At 37.9% G+C, this 23,617-nt stretch overlaps 1 protein-coding gene across 2 annotated transcripts in view; it reads left to right on the forward strand.

The window, feature by feature from the left end:
* Nucleotides 1-23,617, forward strand: part of chico (insulin receptor substrate 1 chico) — a 454,841-nt gene that overhangs the window by 96,515 nt on the left and 334,709 nt on the right. For both annotated transcript variants that reach the window (XM_067136485.2, XM_067136486.2), the window contains exon 5: nucleotides 12,098-12,243. In XM_067136485.2, coding sequence (XP_066992586.2) covers nucleotides 12,098-12,243 — 146 coding nt within the window. The remainder of the gene's footprint in view (nucleotides 1-12,097; nucleotides 12,244-23,617) is intronic.

Below are 23,617 nucleotides of genomic sequence, written 5' to 3' on the forward strand. Positions count from 1 at the left end.
AGTTCTAATTTTGGTTGCCAGATACGAAGCCAGGAATACATTCTATCCGTCTCTCAGTAACAGACGTACTGTACAACGGGGAAAAACTGACTCACGTTCTACAAACCAACATTCATAAAGGGCACTATCATGCAAGTTAATATTATACGGAGGTCGAGTCATAAGTCATGGCAACCATTTTTTTTCTCGCGAACAGGAGACAATATGGAAAATCTAAGATATGCATTTGGAAACGTACGGTATGTACTTGCGTATGATGCCACTAGATGGTGTATGTAAACAATAGTGTGGGTCTAAGCATGCCCCTAAGTTCAGTGTGAGTGAGAGCATCACAAAATGTAAGTCAACAAACAGGAGCAACTAACGTATATTAAAATAGCCGTTCTCCGTGGCAGAAATGCACACCAGTGCCATGCAGAGCTGAGGGAAGCATTAAGTGTGCGACTATGATCTGATCCCCGAAGTCAAGAAGCCATTACGTGGACAACGGTTTGTTAACAAAGAGGACATCGTAACAGCATTTCGGAGAGTGGTGTCACGCACAGTGGAAACCTTGGGTGATTATTTTGAAGGTCTGTAACACAATATAAATGTCCAGATATTTACTACTAAAACAAAAATCTTCAAAATATGCATTATGCATGAATTTTCTCCTAAAAAGGCTAAAACATGCAAACATGCAGGGGAAAAGAACGGTTATTTGGAATCATTAAGTCTTAAAACGAATATTTGCAAAGTTTGAGGAGTGTAACCAGCTTATTTAAAATAATGCGTTTGCATGGAAATCCAGGCACTAGTTATTACCATATGAGCCGAGTTGAGGGAATATTTTTCTTGCGCCACATTGGGCGACCAATTTTTAAATGCACCAAACGCCTAGTCTCGCAGCATTTTTTTTTTTTCTCTGCCCCAAAGTTGAGAACCAATTTTTAATGAGCTGACGTGTTCTTGATCGGAGTGTCTTTCTCATCAATCTAGCCTAATGTGTGGGCGATAATTCTTCTTGCACCGGTCTAGTTATCGGGTGAGCAAATAATTCATTTCTGGCGAATGGGCATATATTCTTTTCTCTATATTAGCTACACGCCAGCGTTCACTTAAATCTCCAGCTAGCTGCGCTGTACAACTCAGGGATAAAAATTATACAAAAAAAATTATATATTTTACGTGAATTCGACTGAAAAACACGCTTCTTATTCTTTAGTATGCCTGCATGTCCATCGGATCATTAACTCAAATTATAAACAACTTTCAAGATCAATCATTCATCATCCCCCAAGAAATCGTCTTAAAATTAATCTTCTATTCTATAAATAACAATAATAATAGGTTAAATTCTTAAGTACTAACTTTATTCATAATCAACTGATTACAGTACTTGGGATAATATAATCTGAATTATTTCTTTGTATTCATTGGAATCTCATTCAGAAAGATAAAAAGAAATTATTTTGTTTGTCTTGAAATTTAATTATTAACAAGTTAAAAGTAAGTATTGAATATGTTAAAAGAAAAATAAAGTCATCATGATAAGTATCAGATGTAATGAATATCAAATATGCTCAATGTCAGAAATGCTTAATGTCTGAAATGCTTCTTTTCTATTTAAACATCAGATCATTTTTCTTTTTTTTTTTGTGCTCTTCACTTCTAGCTTCATCAGTAACGTACGCAGAATAAGTAATGTTCCATACCCGTAGCTTGCAATGGCTACACATGACAATATATCAATGAATAAAACAAAAAATAATATATATTAATCGTAATTGGATATATTCAAATATTCTCTGGGAAATATGTAAGAATTCTCTAACCTAGCCTCATCACTTTTGTCAATAGGCTAAATATCAAAGTCGTAACATTTCTAAAATTCTATCATATGGTCGCGAAAATTCAAGGGATACCGTAGATGACATTTCTTAACTCGTTAATGGCAGTTATATAAGGTTATGAAGACATTATCACCAATATTCTGTTGTTTCGACTCATATCAGTTAAAATACTAAGTAACATGAGAAATTTTCCTTGAAAATACCATCATTATACTATAATATAGGTTATTTGGGAATATTCATTTGATGATCGTACACAGTTATTACCCTGTAAATTCATTCATTAAACATCATCAACATATATATCTATTACGTCAACCCATATAACACATCACTATCATGGGAAATATAACCTTGAATTAGAATTGCGTCGCATAAATTAACATCAATTAACCTCAAGTAAAAGCCTTTCCTCATACCACGTCGTATTTACCATAATTCCACCGCAAATATACCAACAAATGTACATCATTCACAATATTCACATCTCTTACCTTATACTTCTGTCATAGCGTATCAAAGAGGAAGTGCGACATCTCCTCCGTGCGCCCGTAAGAGAGCTCGAGGTTGGTGGGACACCCGCTTGGTGGCAGCACAGGCAATTGTGATGTCAACAGAGACCCTTGGCCATTATCCCGCGTTATATTCGCCTTCAGTTGTAGTAATTGTTATTGCTCATTATTTTCGCTGTCAGATATGTTTCGACAGTTTGCATTATTAGTGTATTCACGTTTCAGTGGTGTGAGAAGTGTTATGTTTTAAATACCTCGGCCTTTGTCGCTATTGTGCTATAATGCAACGTATATCAGTGCGAGAGGAAACTACCACATCATACCCTCGTGTTTTGTACCCGGCTGCAGATCTGAATATGACCGATCGTCTTCAGGTAGGCATTTCTTTAGGCCTCGTAAAGAGAGTGGTGTTTTACTGAAATGGGAGAAGTCTATCCATAGAAAAGACCGAAAATTAACTCATAACTGTTTCGTGTGTGACATCCATTTTTGCGATGAGTTTCTAGTAAAAGTAGACTCGTTTACGGTAAATGGTGAAAGAGTAGAGATACCAAGACAGCGCTGGAAATTAAAACCAGAAGCATTTTCTCACATATTTCCTAATCTACTCAAGTATATTTCTAAGGCAGTTAAGAAACGCAACTCCCACACGAATAGGCAATCCACACAAAGAGATTTCTCTAATAAAAGCCCTGAACAGATCGTAAATTTCAATGATAGTGATCAACCTGTATGCTCAGCAGTTAAAGGTAGCTCCAATGTCGCAGATGCTAGGAAAATAATTGCGCTGTTAAAGAGGAGATTGAAGAATCAGAAAGATAATTTCATTAGAACGCAGAATCAACTCAATGTCGCTAAAGTTAAGATATATTTTGCTTGAAAAAGACATTTCTAATATAAAATCAAAGATAAATTTCACTCAGTCAAAACAATTTGGTTCTCTCAGAAAAAAAAACAGAAAATTACAGTCGATACAATGTTAAAGAAATGTCAAGCTGAAAGTAAAAAAGGAGTGTGATATAGTGATGAATTTCTTGATGCACTTCTTTCAAAATAAAGTCTCCCAAGGGTTATCGGCACTGTTTAAATCATGACTTGCTGCCTTTGCCTTTTGAATCCCACTTGAGAAATTTGGTGAAGGGCCTAAAATGTTCGTACGGCATAAATGAGCATGCTACCGCTGCAATAGCAGATTTTCCTAATGGAAAGGAGGAGCATGAACGCTTAGGGATGTTGATATTTGAAGAGGGAAAGTTATGAGAAGAAATTCGCTTTAACTCGGAATCGTTGCAAGTGAATGGTTTTGTTCATTTGGGGAAATTTACTGAAGATAAAAGCAAGGGTCACTTGGCAAATCATGCTCTAGATTTTATGTTTGTTCCTTTTCTATGTAACTGGATACAACCCATAGCGATATATGCTAGCCAGAACGCTACCCCTGGTGATGTAATTAGAGCAAGTAGGTGTCCGAATCATTGGTTTCACATCGGATGGTAGCCAGTTGAATACAAAGTTGTGGAAATGCTTAGGAATATCTGGTGACATAAAGAATCTGAAGTGGTATATTTCCAATCCAGCTGACTCCAACAGAAAATTATGGGCATTTTCAGACGTGCCACATATATTTAAATTTGTAAGAAATCATCTTCATGACAAAGAACAGGTTAATTATAATGGCAATATTGTTGATTATTCATTCTACAGGAAAGTTTACGAATGTGACTCATCTTCTAAATTTTACGGATTGAAAGTTTGCTACAAACTGACCTCTGCCCACTTGGATCTTAATTCGTTTCAGCGAATGAATGTAAGACTGGCATTTCATCTGTTCAGTAGGGCAGTCGCTAATGGTATAGCATTCTATCGGGGTATTAAAACACAGGGTTTAGAAGACGGTAAACAATTGGAAATTTTTACAAGCAATTTAAACTGTCTGATCGACACATTAAATTCGGCTATTCCCGCTAAAGCACTGTATGAAGGATCATGGTTACATGAAACTTTAATTAAATGGTAGAATGGTCTCGGAGATACTCAAAATTCATTCGCTTCACAAAGGACGCTGGAGTCTTTAATAGTTACCTGGAAAGTACCTTGGAAGTGTCTGAATATTTGTGGGAAAACAATTATAGCTAAGTTTTGATGGGAAAATTTAATCAAAATCCCCTAGAACGTCATGCCGGTATCCTGTGATCACTAAGTTGCGATGATTATCCATCCACTATAAACTTTCTACATTTACACACGTTGCGTTCTATTTACGTACCGACTAAACTTGCCTTATCGTCTGGTGGAAACTGTGAGTACAGCGCTGAATCCCCATTGACGTCTCTTGTTAATCAAATGCGTATTCTTGCAAGAGAAATTGAAAGTAAAAATCGTGCAGTGAAGACACAAGCTGTAGATGAAATCAGGGAAAAAATTGTGAACATCGAAAATGACATTCAAATACCAGACTGGGAAAACAGTTTACCTGCGTTAAGTGGGCGGAATTGTAGCAAAGAGTACTTAGTGTATAATTTAGCCGGATACATAGTGCAGAATATTTCAAAAGTGATTCCGTGTGATTTGTGTCGTCCTTTCCTTTTCGGCAAACCGACTGATAATGTGCCTGCTTCCCTAACACTAATTAAAGATTACGGATCACGCAAAGCGCCACATATCTCACGTATGCATCGGAAAATGTTTATAACGTGTTGTTGCTAGTGAAAAATGTTGCGGAAAAGCTATTATGTATGGATAGTTTATGGGGTGATACTTTCTTCGAGTGCTTGGATAAATTAGATGTTATTAAAGTGCAGTCATCGCAGTTGGGGTGCTGTGAAGATCATGTGCTGTGTTTGCTACCAAAACTCGCATTTCACTACTTGAAATGTTGATTCTTCTTCCGCACGAAGGAGATAAGAAGGGAGTTTGATTACTTCGAAGGCAGCGAAATCATCTAGGTAATATTCCAAAGTGTCCAGCAGATGAAATCATTTTCAAACGTAAGTTGCATGCTTGAGTTTCTTAGTACATTTTGAAGTAGTAGTCCCGGTAATGCCTCTGTTATCCTCGCGCTCAGTCATCACTGTGAATGGCAGTGCCATCTGTCCGGCGGTCCACGGTAACGCGTGAAGATGTCGCACTTCCTCTTCGATACGCTATGCTTCCGTCGTATTCGATTTCTCCAACAGCTGCCATGTGAAACTTGTGGGCACTCAACTCAACAACACAGTGAGGATTATTTCAGGTGTAATAAGATCAACTCCTACCCATTGGCTTCCTGTCTTGAGCAACATCATGCCTCCTTCATTCTGTAGAGCACAAGCCCTGTTGAGAGAATACTCCAAGATAAATGGAAACCCTGACTTGCCCATCCACTCCAATATTCCTGACCTTCAGAGGAACCGGTTGAAATCTAGACATCCGCCAGTTAAGTTCGCTCAGAAGCTCACAGAAGACAATTTCAACCCCTATGCCCAATGGAAGGAAGATCGGATCTCAGAAACAGGTGAACATCTCTGGCCTTTCTTCCCACCTAATTCGAGGTCTGATCTCCCAAGAAGAACTTGGACCATCCTTAATAGGATTCGATGTGGTCATGGTGTCTGTGCTGCGTCCCTGTATAAATGGCGAAAGATACAATCCCCCGAGTGTGACTGTGGTGCTCCTTTTCAAACCATCGAACACATTGTAAAGGAGTGTAGCAGAAGAGCCTACCCTGGAGATTGGTTTGATTTTATAGAGGCCAATATAGAGGCCAATACAGAGGCTCTAGAATGGATAACATCTTTAGACATAAAAATATAATGTACTTGCTTTCTTGTTTCTGTATATATGTATATATGCCATACGATAAATAAATAATAATAAATCATTTAATCCTTTCTAAGCAACGCACAATTCATAAAACTTCGTATCTTAACAAAAATAACGTTTTATGGGTGACTAACTACCATTCACATAAATGATGTACTTCTCTTTTCAAAGAATGAACGTATCAAGTCTGTATTTACTTACGTCTGGTAATAGGTTGGTGACGAATACGATCTCAATAACCTACAATTCCATCTGTTTCCATTTCAGGTTTCAATTATATTATATCATATCACTTTATGCATGGTATAATTCTTTGGAAATAAGTCGAAAAATTATCAAAGCTCTTAATTGGCGAAACACTATTTTCCCTATATATGAGTGTTATTATGTATTATGGACGACTACCTAAATCCATCATTAAAAACAACACTATGAGTTCATTCACGATAAAACTGCACATTGGAATTATCTCTTGAAGATATATATCGACCTTCCTTTTATAATAACACAGACATTAACTAACTACAAACTAGAATAGATATGATTAAATTTATAACAAAGATCATGGAACTTAGCTTATTCTGCCTGCTTTTATGGACTGGGACGGGTGTTACTTCGTTCTTCTAAATGACATCCATCTCCGGGTTATGGCTGCGTCATGTCCGGGTTGTCGCCTCGAGTCTCGGGTTTACAGGAATAGCCAATTGGTTTCCATCAGATGCCAATCCCATCCTCAGCTTAGTTCGCCATTATGATGTTCTCGAATACATGCATCAGAAACATATTCAAAAATATCTTTAATTATGAATTTTCTTGAATTGTATTTATGCTGGACAAGGTAGATTGTGATGCCACAAATGTCAATATTTTCAGATTGAACTATATAAAAGGTGTTTTAAATGTCTCCTTATTTTATGAGTAAATACTTCAAATTAACAATTTTCAATGTCTGCTCTACTTAATCCTCAATAATCTTCAATTCAGTCCTATTCTACAGTCAGCTATTCTTTTCTTTGTCCTATCGGATCTTGCGCTTTGGAATCATGCTTCGTATACGAAGATTATAGCGAAATGTTTTTGTATCTCGACTTGTTTCCTCAATAATTTTAGAAATCTCCCTTCCAAAGAAGCTAATTTTCCTTGCGTATATTTCTCTCGTACAACTTCGTCTTGTTACACAATTAAGTGTTCGATTGTTCACCTCGCTGGTTTAACAATTAAAAAGTACTGCATTTATCTCAATCATGGCCATTTAGATTCCAGTGGTCTGTACATTTTTACTTCTCGTTCATGGCCTATTTAACTCCATATGTCTGTACTTTCTCACAAGATATTCACGGCCAATTGAATTCCATACGTCTGTACTTTATAATTCGTATTTTTCTACTTCATAATTTCTGACACTTTATCGCTATTCGTGACAAAGATGACGATTTTAACACCTCATTTCGACATAATCAGGGCAATGAAATGGTACACATATTATTTCTCAATTGAATTAAAAACATGCCAAGGAAGATACATAAAAGGGTATCCTCAACATTTTCTGCTAAAAACAGAATTCATTCATACACCCGATTAGATGTTGGAAGCAATCAGAGTAGAAATATACAGTACATACCTTAGAATATTGAACTTCACTGGGAGGGTGTTCGGCTCCATGGCTCCATGCTGGTCTTTGGTCCAGAGGGTTCCTGGTTCAATTCCCGGCCGGGTCGGGGATTTTAACCTTAATTGGTTATTTCCAATGGCTCGGGGGCTGGATGTGTATGCTGTCTTAAGCATTCGAATTCATCATAGGTAGGGCCCCTTCCTCATAGACGCGCAGGTCGCCTATATGGCGTCAAATTGAAAGACCTGCACCAAGCTTCTCCAGAGGTCACACAAGCCATTATTATACTGAGAGAGTGATATCTGTACATTTGTTAGTTCTTACTGCCCCCAAATTTCTCCGTTAGATAGCCGGTGAACACAAGGAATCCAGAGGTGGGTCTTTCGTGTCAGCAACACCAAAAATTAGGGCATTTATTAATGTGGCAAGGTTTGGAAGTTGTTGGAATAACACGCATAATACACTAAAAAGACTATATTTATTCAATTATATCAAAATCAAATTTTACGTAATCAAAATTACTGTTTTCTTGTGGTTTTTAAATTTACAAAATTTATCTGGATTTTCTTTTCACTCACTTTCCTTTAAATGACAATATAATGTTTGAAAAGAAATATTTAGGTCTTCCTGTTGATGACGATGGAAATTAAACAAGACTGGAAGTAGAACAAAACTCCTATTAGTCATCTATTAACAAACATTTCAAATGGAATAGAAATCAGAACTTCCATGCTTCTGCCATAATTTATCAAAATTATGAGTTAAAAAATCAATCATATCGATCCTCTCGCTTATTTACAAAAATATACAAATTAATGAGTCGAATCCTATGCTCCAATACTTTTCTAAACCTTTACAATATCATCTGAAAGTTTCTTGATGTTAAATAAATTTCCACGTTGTTAGCCTATAATATCCCAGGCTAATTTAAATGTGAATTGTATTATCAGAAATTCCTATCTCATTTAAACAATACATGATTAATCCATTAATTTTCTAATCTATGGCTACCCACATTGTAATCCTCAATTTAACCAGTTTACACTTATTGAACTCAAACAAGTGAATTAATTAAATCATTTAATTCATATCACTCTAATTATCAACCTCAGATTCCTAAAATCTGATTTAACATTGCACCAATTTTGTTTTAACTCTTATGATTTTCCTTGTAATTATGTGAATCCAATGTAACACCTCATCATCATAATCATCATTTCCCGGTTCTAGCTTCCCGAGTCGGGTTGTGAATCAAGGTCCTCTATCGCTTCCTGTCTCTGCACCATTCTGCTCCTTTTTTAAGTACATCTTCTGGTTTTCCTCCCCTCTTCTCTATGCACTCCCACACTGAATCTGTCCACCTCTTTCCTCCCAAATCTCTTGATTCCATACATCTACTTGTTTTTGCACTTCCATTTCATCATCACCCCATATCACTATATTATTTGCAAACAACACGGCTTTTGTGGCCTGTCTTCCCAATCTCTGTTTAATGTTCTGACAAACTTCCTGGCGTTAAGTTTTGTGTTCCTGGTTGAGGAGACAAGGAATGCACCTGGCAGACATTTTTCTGAAATGGAGTTCAGCTCGGATGATGGTTTGAACACTTCTGTAATTTATTCCTACAGCTAACACAATTTGCAAAATTTCTATTCACTGACCTTCACCAATAATGTCACGAATGGCAACAATGTTGTCTGCAGTGATGCTTGTCCATGGTCTCCTTTCGTGAGGTTCATTTTCCACAGTTTCTTTTCCTGCTACAAATTTGTTAGCCCACTCATACACTTGAGTCTGCAAAAGTGTTTCTTCCCCAAACTGTGCGCAGAGCTGTCTCAAAATTTCAGAAGGTTTGGTGCCTCTTGTGCAAGAAATTTTTGTTAATGATGCATTGCGCAACAGACGTGTTTACCTCTTGCTCACTTATGGTGCAAATCCCTTCTCCAGACACCCCCTCCAACATCCTGGCAAAGCCCTGCCTCAAAATTATTGCTAACAACAGCGGTACATTCAAATTCCCGTTTATTTTTGATCTGCCTTCGTAATTTAACATGGAATGCAGATATGTGCAGAATTCATAATGGAACTGTCGGTTTCTCTTGCCGGTAGTGCTGCAGCAGAATGAGAGAATACTTTACCACAACTTTTGCTAGAAGAGTGACAACGAAGTACTTTCCATCCATGATACCCAGTGCAGAGAAGAGTGAAAGGTCAGCTAGAGTGTGTAAGGTCTATTCAGATGCTGGAAAAAGAACACTGGTCGTAGGGTACAAAAAGGGAGCAGATGGAGTTGTAATGTTGGCCTGTGGCTTACCAAGTGCTTCTGAAAATTCTATGCCAAACAAGATTATTCAAACTGAAAGCTAGGAAACAGTGAAACTTTAAATACCTAGGAGAAATTATAACATACAACTTGGGATGAGAAACCTGCATGGCAAGAAAGAACTAATAAAATGATAAAAGCTCAAAAATTAACATGGTCTACATGCAATAAAAAAAGTCTTATCTTTCGATACGGAACCCATCACAGATACTATATGGAAGAAGAGTATCTCCTTTTTTGGTCACATTATTGGGACACCAGAAACCAGATTACCAAGAAAAAATACAGAACAACTCCAGAATCTGAAGCAACAAGTAGGATGGATTAAGGAAATTTAGAGAGGAAGTGGAAGAACTACAAGTAACTCTGGACAATTTGAAAAAAAAAAATTAAAGAAACTGAAGAAACATAAAAATAAGATTTAATCCACAAATAAACGACACACAATGAAAAGGGTATTTATAGGTGAGAGACGACAGAAAAGATCAGAACGAATGAAAAGCTACTGGGCAATTTGGGAAGAAAATCTGTCGGAGATTACCAGAAAATGATTGACTGAAGTGGTCCAATGAGGCCATAAAAAGAAGAAGAAGAAGTAGTTTCTTTATTTTCAAAAAGTACACTTTTGAGAAGGTTCTTCATGCTATATTTAAAGATAAAATACCTAATTGGAAAGAGGAAAGATGATTCATTAACATAAATAGATGCACATGGTAGTGACTAATTTAAAAATCTTTCACTGTAAATCTGAATATAGCCAAAAGAACTCCAGTATCCTTGTACCAAGCACAACTAAAATGAGCAGTAAGGAAAGTGTTAACCCTATAACTTTCAGTAAAGTTCCTGTATTGCAAATGAAAAAATATTGATATCTTAGAGTTAATTGTGCTGTTTCATGTTAACTTTTGGGGTTAAAAAGCAGTATTATCAGCTTCATTTATTTAGTGTATGGTGTCTGCTTTGAAGGGAGGCATCCTTTTTAATATGTAATCTGTTCTTGTTGCTTCAGGGTTAATATAAGATTCCAATCCAAATTTTTACCAGTGTGAATAGGTGAAAATCTGGTGCAAGAAACACCTAGGATTATTATTTATTTAGCGTATGATGCTATAGTTGACAATTGACTATGTACAAGTTCTTAACAGGCAAAAAAAAAAAGAGACTTTATATACATGATATATATACATACAAACTCCACATTAGAAAGGTTAATGTGGGGGTCTTTCAGTCTCTTATAGATGAATGTCCAGCTCTTCCAGCCAAGAGAGTGCCTTAGGGGTCACTCGGTGAATGTCATCGATGGAACCAGCAAAAGCTCGCAGAGTGCAGTCCTTCAGAATGTGCAGGATGGTTTGCATTTCAGCACCACATTCACAAACTGGAGAGTCTTTTCTGCCCCATTGATGCAGAGCAGAAGCACTTATTCCTACTCCACAGCGTATCCTGTTGTGTGTGGTCCAGATGGAGCGAGGAAGGTTGAACCCAGGCAACTTTGTAGTTGGATCCCTGATGTTGACAATGCCATGAGGGTGTGATTGAGACCATTCGTGTTTCCATATTTCATTAGGCTTGAAATGTGAATTAACTAATTCCTTTGCCATCTTTCAGGCAGATTTCTTTGACTTGAGTCTTATTTCGGCATTTTCATCTGTATCCTGTTGTATTGGGAGGTAACTGTTCTTCGCTATCCTGGTCCACAGTCTAACAAGGGCGCTTTGCCGCCTGATGTGAAGAGGTTACTATGAACTGCAAGATCTGTATCTCGCTGGACTGTGCCAGTAGATTTTGAATATTTTCATTGATGTTTTTATTGTTACACACTGTATGATTAATTTGAGTTATCATTAGTTTTTAATATGAATCTGGAATATTATGAGCCCTTTCTAGAGATTTACTCTGTCAATGAAACATGTATATGATATTTAGTTACTTGATTATTGTTCTGAATAAGAAAGTGTTTTTGTTCTGACTGATCTGCTTTTAGGGATTGAGAAAATGTTATATTTTTACTTTACAGAACATGTATGGCAGGTTCAAGTACAGAAGAAGGGTCTAGGAAACAGTCGTAATATTCTTGGCCCCTTCTTACTATGTCTTACAGACAAAACTTTGAGTCTAGTCAAGATGAGCCAGGAGGAAAGGCCTGATACTTATGAGTTCTCGGTGAGTAAATATTTTCTTAATGCGCATGCTAGATATGATTAAATAATTGTAAATAGATTTTATTACCAGTACCTTCTTAAACCAGTTCATTTGTATTTAGTTATATCTAGAGGCACCTGTTTGGCAAACATTTTTGCCTAATTTAGTTATTTAAAAAATATTTTTCAGTGTATTTTTTTTGCTATTTTTGTTTGATTTTGTTAATTTTGCTGAATTTGATTTCCACTTTCCAGCAATAAAAGCTAAACCAAAAGATAGTTGTTAGCATATTTTGTAGTAAAACATCGTATTTAATTTTTACATATGTAGAAGAAGCATGAGAGATATGCTTTGCTGAAAACACATATTGCATATATCAAAGTAGAGATGTTCGGGGAAAAAAATCCTGCCTTTTTAACAAGTAGGACCTAGCCTAAATACATAATTTACTCATCAATTTATAAAACGCCAAGATTCCATGAGTTCTATATTAATGGGAATCACACGTGTTCTCCTGTCAGCCGTTATATTAAAATATGTTGAAAATGACCTGACTGGGATCCATTAAGCCTCCATTACAGCTTTCACAAATTGCTAATTTTTCTTATTTCATGGGGGGGGGATAAAAAGAGAAGAATGGCAATGACATCAATATCGTCACCTGCTCTACATGAACAACTAACTGGATATTCTGTGTTTGTAAGTTTTCGTAGACTGAGCAAGTGGCCGCGCGGCTTGAGTTGCATAGCTGTCACCCTGCATTTGGGAAATAGGCCTTTCATTATGCTTCTTGGATCAAAGTGTGGTTACATACAATTTCTTCAATTATTTTGAATTTTGAGCCAAATTTGTAAAAATTCGCAAACATTTTGCGCTATGCGAAAAACAGGGGCCTCTAGTTATATCTCAAGAAATATGTTGTTAGTTCTCCATTATCCTCCCCTTGAACCACTCTAAGTTAACAGTCAAATAAAATAGTTAGTATGGTAAAACATTATTTTAAGGTAGAGGTACATTCATTTCCCAGAGCTTTGCAAGCAAGAACAAGGAATCAGAGTGCCATCCAGTATTGTTTAATGACTGTTTATGGTCTGTCAGGACGTTTTGAAATTGTAGCGAAGTATCTGTGTGGTATAACAAATTCTGAGACCTTTATACTGAACTCGAAGATTCTGAAAGAAACAAAGCTTGACTAAAGACCCTGGACATGGATGAAAATAGTGCCTAGTTGGAAGTTCATGTTGAAAGATTGGAGAATCAGAGTTCATAACATGTTTTAGAAAGGAATATGAATAAGAACACATACTAGGAGAAATAAAATGACAGGTCGTCAGCCTTTAAACAAGCTTGTTTCTGCTCTCTGGGTTCATTAGGAAGGTAGGCTTTAACATCAGTGGGGGACCATCTTGACAGATCTTCAGTTTGGATGTAGTAAGTGTAGGATAAGAAGAAAACCAGATGAGTACCAGAAAAGAGATGAAAAGATAAATGAGTCGTCTATTTGCAAAATCGGCCATCTCCAAATGGTTAAATTTTTCAGGAGACCAAAAAAAAAAACGTGTAAAATATAAATAAAGTGATTTAGAATTATTTGTATTTTCTATATCACTTATAAATAGCATTGTAATGAATGTTACAGAATGCCAATGTTTTATTTGTATAATTATTTGAAATATTTAAAGTTCAAATTTGGAGATGGCCGGGTTTGCACCAAACTAAAGAAACTGAGGGAATGAAAATGTACAAAAAAAATGCTTTATTTAAAAGTTAACTTAAAAAATCAATGCAGTATAAAAAGCCAATATATTTACACAAAATGAACCAGAATTAAATTTTCGAAAATTAAACGTTAAAAACATTAAACATTAAATTAAACATTACTGCCAATGTCTACACTGTGCTCACATGCATCTCCCTCATCTTCTGGGTTGTTTTGTGGAAGGTTGTTGTTATCAATGAGTTCTTTGTAAAACTTAAGCACTTCAACATTTTACCACTGAGTCCCAAAATGTTTAGTCAATAGAGTTTCAACATCTTTTGTCTTTAAATTCTTTACTATTTTACCAGTATGTATAACTTTTGGATTCATCATCAAAATATTTTTGCCTTTCTTACAAATGTCTAATTTTGTTCCAACGTCTATTCTGTAGTTGGGTTCACCTTGATTTAATACTGAATTGCCTCCTTTTGATTTGGTCAAACTAACCCTTTTTGCAGCAGAAAATTTGAAGTGCCATTTCCCTATAGGCTTGTAAATAGAAGTACATTCTGTTTTCCAGTCAAAGTCATAGATGAAATAATTTGCCATACTGAGAAAGAAGATTATGAAATTCCTCAGGTTGTATTAAAGTTTGTATTTTCTTTGTTTGTTTTTCAATGAGCCCGAAAACTCTATCGGATGGTAAAAATGAATGTCCTCCCACGGGGAAAATTAACTCAGTTTTAGTGCTTTTGTGACAAACCAAAGGGGGAGCATTGATATCATAACAGAATTTTTGTTCTGCCCCCCACATCCATCAGCAAAACACCTTATAAAATGAAACATTCGACATATCAGTAGTATTTAGCTTATGATAAAGTGCTGATGCTATTTCATTGCCTTTTTCTGGCTCTTTCAGGTGTCACTTCATCAACCTTAATGTCCATTTTTCCCAATATAATTATAATAGCTACACAGTTCTATGATAAAAACCACAACTTTCCTTACAACAAAACTGTGACACCTACAATAGTCACGATGAATAAGCTGTTCTTTCCCACACAGTTGCTGCGATTCCCCTGCCCTGTAGCGTTAGAGGAGATGGCCGGTATTGCAACTCATAACCATACGCGGATGGCCGTGTTTGCAACTAACTCCAATTCTTGATGAAGTAAATAAGCAGGTTGGAGGCCGAGCTTGCGGTTAATAGTTTGCTACCTTGTGTAAAAGTGGACAGAGAACACATTCAGCACAAAAAGTGGATTTCAATTTTTTTGGGAGATGGCCGGTGTTAAAATATGAGGAATGAAGGACAAACATAAAAGAAAAAAGTAAACACAATGGAAAGGAACAAATCAAGTGAGTGACAAATCAAGCCATGACTTCCATTCCTAAAATTACTTAAAAAACAAGTGCCGTATATATGCAGATAATCCCTGTATATCTTTTTTCAAAATTTGGTGGCAAAATGTTGGGGTGTGGTTATTATTTGCATCAAGGTTATTGTTTCTGATGTACATGAATCTGGAGGTTGGTATTTTCCCGTCCACTTTGTTGGCAACTCTGTTCCTGCCACAGCAAGAAGCATGTTGCATATATATCGCGCCATTTTTATTGTGTCAGTTCAAGTACACTGACTTAGCAAATGTCATGGGATAGTCACCTAATAGCCTGTGGGGCCTCTTCTAGCCCTGCGAACTGCAGTGGAAGTGAGTCGACAAGTCCCTGGTAGTCCTCTGGACGCAGCTGACACCAAATCGTTTGCAGAGCGGCCGCCAATGCTGGTCTGTTCGTGGGTGCAGGATCCATGGCACGGAGCCTGTGTTCCAGGACATCCCAGATATGCTCGATAGGGTTCATATCGGGGCTCCTGTGTGGCCATGGCAGTCGTTGGACCTCCGCTGCATATTCCTGGAACCATTCCGGGCGACGTGGGAGCGATGTGGCGGTGCGTTATCATCTTGAAACATAGCAGAAGGCCAAAAATGGGTGGAGATAGTCTCCGAGCAGCTCAACATACCGCGTACCATTCAAAGTCTCTTCCAGAACAACTAGGGGCCCATTCCATACCAGGAAAATGCACCCCAGACTATAACAGAGACATCAGCGCCCTGGACCACACCTTCGAGGCAGGTGGGATCCATCGTTTCATGTGGTCTGCGCCATACACATGCCGGCATGGTGCAGTTGAAATCGTGATTTGTCCGATCATATCACGTTACGCCATTGTTCCAGTGTCCATCCCTGGTGACTGGCAACAAATGCGCGTCGTGCCTGATGACGTTGGGTTAACAGTGGCACCCATGTGCGGCGCTTCTCCCATACCCTATAGAACCCATGTTCCTACGGATTGTCCACTGGGAGACTTGTCTAGCACGGCTTGTGTTGAATTGAGCCGTGATTTGTTGCATGGTTGCCCGTCTTTCTCTGTTGACAATCCGTCTCAGATGTCGCCGGTCACGGTCATCGAGGGTGGCTGGACGGCCGGTCGTTTGTCTGTTGTGGACGGTGACACCCACATTCAACCATTCACGATACACCCTGGGCACGGTTGATCATGTGAAGCCGAATTCCCGCACCACTTCCGAAATCGCACTTCCCATTCGTCGGGCTCCGACCACCATACCCCGTTCGAACATTGTCAGCTCACAACGACGTTCCATGTTACACCTGTCACATGCACAGCCACTGCTCACAAGGTCTCCTATACAACTGCCGCTGGCACAGGGGGCGTGTGGTGCGCAGACAACACACCTGCGCATCAGTGCTCTGCTATCCCATGACATTTGCTCAGTCAGTGTAGTAGCACGTGTTAAGGATGGGGGTATGAGTCCTCGTTATAGGTCATTCATGGCTAAGGAAAAGCTCCACGCTATTGAAGAGACGGAGCAAAAATTGATATTTGTGGTTTATGAAAAGAGTACGATGTGGACGAGGGTTGTGGTTCGTGATTGGAGGAAAAATAAAGCTTGTCTTGAACAGACCATCACCTTTTGCCTCTATGACAGAGTGTGTACAATGAACTAATGTACAGTTTCTCCACTGCTCACCTCGCAGCACTACTAGGATGTTCATCAGTCGGTGCGCTGGCAGGCAGTTTATACACACACAATTTTCCTACTCACCAGCTTTGCGTTGAGAATTTTAACATGTTCAAACCATTCAGTTATTTGTGAAGCAATGTTCTCTAGAAAGATGAGCATAGTGGTTTTTTTTTTTTTTTTTTTTTTTTAATGAGTAAGCCTAACCTTTTCATTTGGCTGTTGTTTCAGGAGATGAAGCAATTAAGGGTAAGGCACAATTCAACTTCTTGAAGAATGCATTGTGTTACAGTCTCATATGTCCTATCAAATTTGCTTAACAACAAACTTTAAAATTATGTTCATTATCCACACTAATTTTTCAGTTGGTAAGTGCAACTTATCAGAAATGTCCCTATTGTAAAGAGAGTCCATTAAACGGGAGCTACATTTTTGTTTTGCCGCCAATGACAGCAGAACTTGCAGCATAACAAACCTGCCATATATGTCAATGTTGCTAGTTCTATCATTAGATATCCAAGACCTGGAATTACTTGAACAGAAAATGGTTATCTTCAAATATTAAAATGAAATACACTTTCTTTGTGAGAAAACACAATTAATCTACATATCAGGAGATTGGTGAAGCTTGTTTAGTATACACCTGATCTTGTCTGGAATCAAAGTTTCGACCTCCTTTTAGCCCCTACGTCTTTTTTTTAAGGAGTGATTCACGATTGGAGTTCTCTTGTATGCACTTGAAAATAACTCAGTTTTCAAAATCCTATTCATAGTGAATATCACTGTTCTACAATCCAACATCTCATTGCATCGATATATACGTCTCAGCTTGCTGAAGAAATGTTCTACTGGGCCACTATTAAATGACCTTGTAAGGACAAAATGGAATCCAGGTGAGGGAAGATACTTCATGCATAAGACAGTGGAAGATGTCAAAAAATAGCTTGGAATGTTTCTTTGCTAGAATGTCATTCCATCACATCACTAGATTTTCTTACTCTTTCAAAGTTCACCAGAAAATCCTCCTCTAACCATTCCAGTCTCTCATCGCATATATTGAAAAATGAGCATCTTTTCTGGCTTTAAGTTCTGCAAATTAGTTCTACAGTATACTCTTGATTATCCGGACGCGGATTATCCGGTTTGTGGATCAACTGTCCAAGTTTTTGCTTTATTAAAAATACAATAATTGAAATGGAATACCTTTGAATTTACAGTATTTTTCATTCCTATTTTTACAGTGTAGTCCCAGTACTTTCAGTACATATCTTTGCAGTATAGTCACGGTGGGGGTAAGTTATTTTCAGCACAGTACTTTGTGACAGGTTGACGACTTCTTGCATTGTCATTTCTTGTTTTGTAATAGTGAAGCGTAAGTTCCATAAGGAGGTGTAAGTAGTCTTATTTCAAGCTTGCTGGAAGGCAAGTGCTGTCTGCATTCCTTTGAGGGATCTGCTTAAATGAGCAGCTGTTAACAAATTGTCATACAGTAAGATACGGACGTTGTGGTGTGAAAAATGTCTGTTGTAAAACGTAAACGAGTAGTGCTAACAATCGAACAAAAATGAAATATCATTCAGAAATGATATAATGGAGTCTCTGCAAGGAAATTAGCCATTGTTTATGGAATAAAAGTGCAAACAGTGCCATACATAAAAAACAATCAACAAAAACTCATAGCCTTCACAAAGGACTACGGTAAAGATTCTGGCCCTATGAAACGGAAAAGTATGAATACTTCTTATCGGGAGCTTGGTTCTGCGCTCCTGAAATGGTTTAACCAGAAGAGAGCATAAGGAATACCAATTTCGGGTGCATTGTGCTCCGAGATACCTAGTTTTTCATAAAGCGCTAAGCTTAGAGGGTGGTTTTAACGCTTCATCAGGGTGGCTTACTAGATTTAAACAGCGACATGGTATCCATCAATTAAGGGTGGAAGGAGGGCATTTTGGTACAAATACAGAAGCATCTGCATCATTTTGCAGCAGCTTAAAGAAATTTATGGAAGAGGAAAATTTTCTTCCTGATCAAATTTATAATGCTAATGAGTCAGGGCTAATGTGGAAATGTCTTCCTATAAAAACTCTCCCTTCACAAAAGGAAAAGTCTGCTGCTGGACACAAATCTTCAAAATAATGTGTTACAATCCTGTGCTGTGGAAGTGCCTCTGGAAAGCACAAAATGAAGCTTGCAGTGAATGGGAAAGCAAAGAATTCCCGTTCATTCAAGGGGACTGAAGCCAAAATGTTGCCTGTTGTTTATTACGAGGTCAAATTGGAAAGTAACACACAATAATTTTTTCCCCAAAAAGTTTAATATGTACCGCAACCAAACAAATGAACTTGCATCTTTGACCTACAGTTTGAATGATGTGTGAAACATGAAATCAGAGAGATAAGTGTTTGTATTTGTATTCAACTGAGGCAAAATGATACAGTAGCGTACAAGATAAGTGAATCACAAATAAGTTTATAACGATGTAAAAGTATAAGTTAAATTAAAAATACGAGCCACATAACTGTTAAATTTTGTTGTCATTTTCAGATCACAGTGCTTCACTACTTTCATAGTTCATTTACAGCAACTTGTTGAAACAAAATATTAGCGATTTCATTTCTTCTCTGTGCACCATGTCTTCTCATGTCACCATAACCATATTCTTGTTCACCCCCATCATCATCATCATCATCATCATCATCATCATCATCATCATCGTTTTCTTCGGTATAAACATTATCAAAATTGTCATCGTCTCTTAAATGCTTAGAGACGTTATGCAGCACAAAGCAACAGAGATAATGCGTGAACTTTTCTGTAGAGAGATTCTGACTTTGTTTGCTAGAAGAGGGAAACATCTCTTCAGCTGGCCAAAACATCTTTCAATAATTACTCTCTTTTGAGCATGCATGCGATTGTAATTTTCTTCTTGTGGATTTTGAGGGTTTCAGTAAGGAGTTAGCAGCCAAGGTACAAGCCCGTAAACTGAATCACCCAACAGTATTGCAGCTCCTGCGTGGTCTCGCAATCCTTCATACACACGTGAATTCTTAAATATGCGACTGTCGTGAACAGAACCAGGCCAGCTAGCATCAACACTTGTAAAAAGTTCACTTGAGTTGCATGTTGCTTGCACATTGATAGAAGCGAAATTTTTGTGGTTGATATATTCATCGCCGTGTAGTCGTGACTTTAGAGTTGGTACATGTGTACAGTCAAAAGCACCAATCATACAAGGAAAGTTAAAGCGTTACTGCCATTCATCTCTAGCTATATTGATTTCATGTGGACGTGACGGAAGTTTTATCCAGTGATGTGCTTTTTGAAAAATTTTCTCGCTGACGAAGTCAATGGTTCTACTAACAGTACTTTGATGCACTACCGTATCTTCGCCTATTCCAACTTGGAAACCTGGATTGCCTACAAAACGAAGAAATATCTGCATTCGTTCCTTCGATGTTAACGCACCACCACGCATCTCGTCACTTTCTCCCAAGAAAGAGCTCGAAATTAATTCAACATTTTCTTCATTAAATCTATACAAATGTTTATATGCACGTTCATCACTATGCCGTCTGGGATTATACAGTTTCCTGCGTCGGATATTCACAATTTGCGCCATTAAATCAACCAGAAGGCAACACTAAGTCGTCACAGGACAAACTTCAAGCTAACTGAGACTGGCTTGGTAAATCTTAAGCAAATGGTTGCATAGTACTAGCACATGCTAGGTTTTATTCATGTAGAATTCAGCATTTGCTGGAAAATTGAGCAAATGCTTGCTAGCAAGTAAATACCAGTAAGTAAAGCAACTGCTAGATTATTTTATTCATACTTATTCCAGCATATGCTTACAAAGGAGGTAGCAAAAGCATTTGCTAGACTTTATGCATACATCCCACTGTCACAAGCACTTTCCTAGCAGATTGAGACACTTTGAATTTCTTTTTTTATTGGGGAACCAGCATGTTTCCACTCCATAGAGGCCTGCTTGGTTTTGGGCGTGTAGTGGTACGCCCACGACTGATCACCAGTGACGATTCCTTTCAGAAAGTCATGCCCTTCTGCAGCGTAACACGTTAAGTGATCTATGCTTGTCATCATTCGCTGGTCCTTGTGATTGTCTGTCAGATTCTTAAACACCGAGCGAGCACAACTTTATGGAATTTCAACATGTCATGAGCAATGTCGCATACCGCACCACAGGAAACGTTGAATGTCTGTGATAAGGTTCACAGGTGCACATGCTGTTCGTTCAAAATTGCTTCCTCAATGGCACGGACATTCTGCGGAGTTGAAGCTGTTACTGGCTGCCTGGAGCATGGCGAATCACTAGGGTTCACACGGACCTCTTGCAAGAATGCACACCATCTGGAGACATTGCGACAGTCCAGACAGTCGTCCCCATACACACCACGCATGTCCCTGTGAATTTCACTCGCTGTATGCCCACGAATGTCGAACTACACTTCACTGCTCTTCACACGTGGATGACAGTAACATGCACACCATGTTTGTTTCGTAGTTTAGGCTTCTCCCGCGAGAGCTTGCACGTGAAAACAAAATACCCTCCGTAGCACAAACTTCAAACTGTACTATAACAGCATCAACATAGTTAAATAATAATAATAATAATAATAATAATAATAATAATAATAATAATAATAATAATAATAAATGTAATAAAGAAAATTTAAACTTCATGAGATTTGATAACGTTAAATATAACACACACGATAAAGACTGCATAAACAACATCGAGTTATTAATACCAGGTTAACCAACATGACAACTAAAAGAAAGATGGGAAGTGGGCTGGGAACCCATACGAGGTCTGTGAAAGGTAGTTAGTGCGAGGAAAACGAGATTAACGGTGATATCTTTCTGAACATTCTAATTTACTGATTATTAAGGTACAACAGAATTCAAAATAGCATATTACAATGTATGTGCTTAAGCGCCAACATTACAAGAAATATTTCTACCTTCCTTCTTATAGATACAGAATTTACAATTATTGAATGTTAGAAGATGGCAGGGTATTTACATTTTTTAAAAACGTGACAATAACAACATTAAGTTAAGGAAGGGGCCAGTGGAAACATTTACGTAAGACATATCGCAGTGAAACAATAGAATTGAATGCAGGGCCCAGTTAGGTTGCAGCCTTTTCTTAAACACTTCAGTAAAAGGCACATAGCTTCAAACTGGCATACGTTAAACTGGTACAGAATTACTGGAGACATCCCCAAGGAAAAACACATTACATACTACTTAAGAGACGTGAACACAAAGCGACATTTACATCAGATTAGAATGTTCAAATCAAGAAAAGGGGATTACCTCCGAAAAGAAAGCGGGTATGACTAGCCGCGAGGGCTAAGTTATTTGAAGTTAAAAATTGGCGAATGGAAGACACCCCTGGGCAAACTCTGGTGCACAAAAAACAAAAAAATTACATTGAGAATTTACATTTAAAAGTTGAATCCAAAACATGAACCAAACAGTGCTCACCGCAGAGGGCCAGTAGGTTCATCACAGGACAGATGAAGGAGACCTCTGCTCCCTTCGCTGGTCAAAAATCAAAGACGACGGACACAAGCTTGGCCCTAGCCAAGTAGCCAGGAGTCAGAAATGGGACAATCAAGAGATAACCAATTAGCGCACGGGAATTGCACTCGAGGCTCTAATATTCACCAATGAGCAACTCTTGTTATTATAGCCAATGAGGGCACTGAAATTTTTGATGAGAAAAGATGTTTACAACTTCCAGAAACTTCCTTCTTATATAACAGGAAATCACTAGAAGCATCTTACCGAAACAGGCACGTGCAGCTACACCCTGCCATGAAAGTTATTACCTTAAATGCTAATTGCACTGTTATTTACATTATAAAATTTTACGCATAGTGGAGTTGTAGAATAGTTAAATAACCCTAAATATCTTCACGTTCGCAAATTAAGACACTGCTCTTGACGTATAGGAAATAAAATAAGACAAATTTTACAGTATAAAACAGTTTTCCAAAAGTTCTTCTTCTTGGTTCTCATTCAAAATTATGTTTTTAAATATCACACTCATTCAATTTTTTAAGGCAAAACAAATGAACATATTTTACAAAATCAAATAGAACAAAATCAAAATGAAAATGATGACTTGTCTTTCAACTTTTAAAATACCGTTTTCTTGTCACCATGACATCCTCCCCCTCTACATGCAAACTCGAGCATAGCTTGAGGCAAATAAATTTTAATATAATTTAAGTTAACCGGGAGGGGGAGGGGAGGGGGGGGTTTGACCTGATATCACATCCGACACTCAACACAACTGTATCTTCGTTCTTGATAAGAACGTCCATTACTGGGTGACGAGTCCCAACTTGTAGTATCGCTGACCACATGCAGCTCCTGACTACGGCCGATCGCCAACAACTCCATACAACATCAGTCCAACCATATCTGTTAGGAACTTCATGTCATTTCACCCGTATAGCGAACTAACCAGTAACCACCAGTGAAGTGTGACGCAGTATAGTAAAACTGCTGCCACCAGGAACATCAGGCCACTCCATTACATGTTGGATGACAGTGACCCCACAGTTCAATTTGCTCTCCCAACAGGCACAGCAGGTTGTACCTTGGATGGACCCAGTTATAT

This window comes from Anabrus simplex, chromosome 1, assembly GCF_040414725.1.
Source record: "Anabrus simplex isolate iqAnaSimp1 chromosome 1, ASM4041472v1, whole genome shotgun sequence".
In the NCBI taxonomy this organism is placed as follows: domain Eukaryota; kingdom Metazoa; phylum Arthropoda; class Insecta; order Orthoptera; family Tettigoniidae; genus Anabrus; species Anabrus simplex.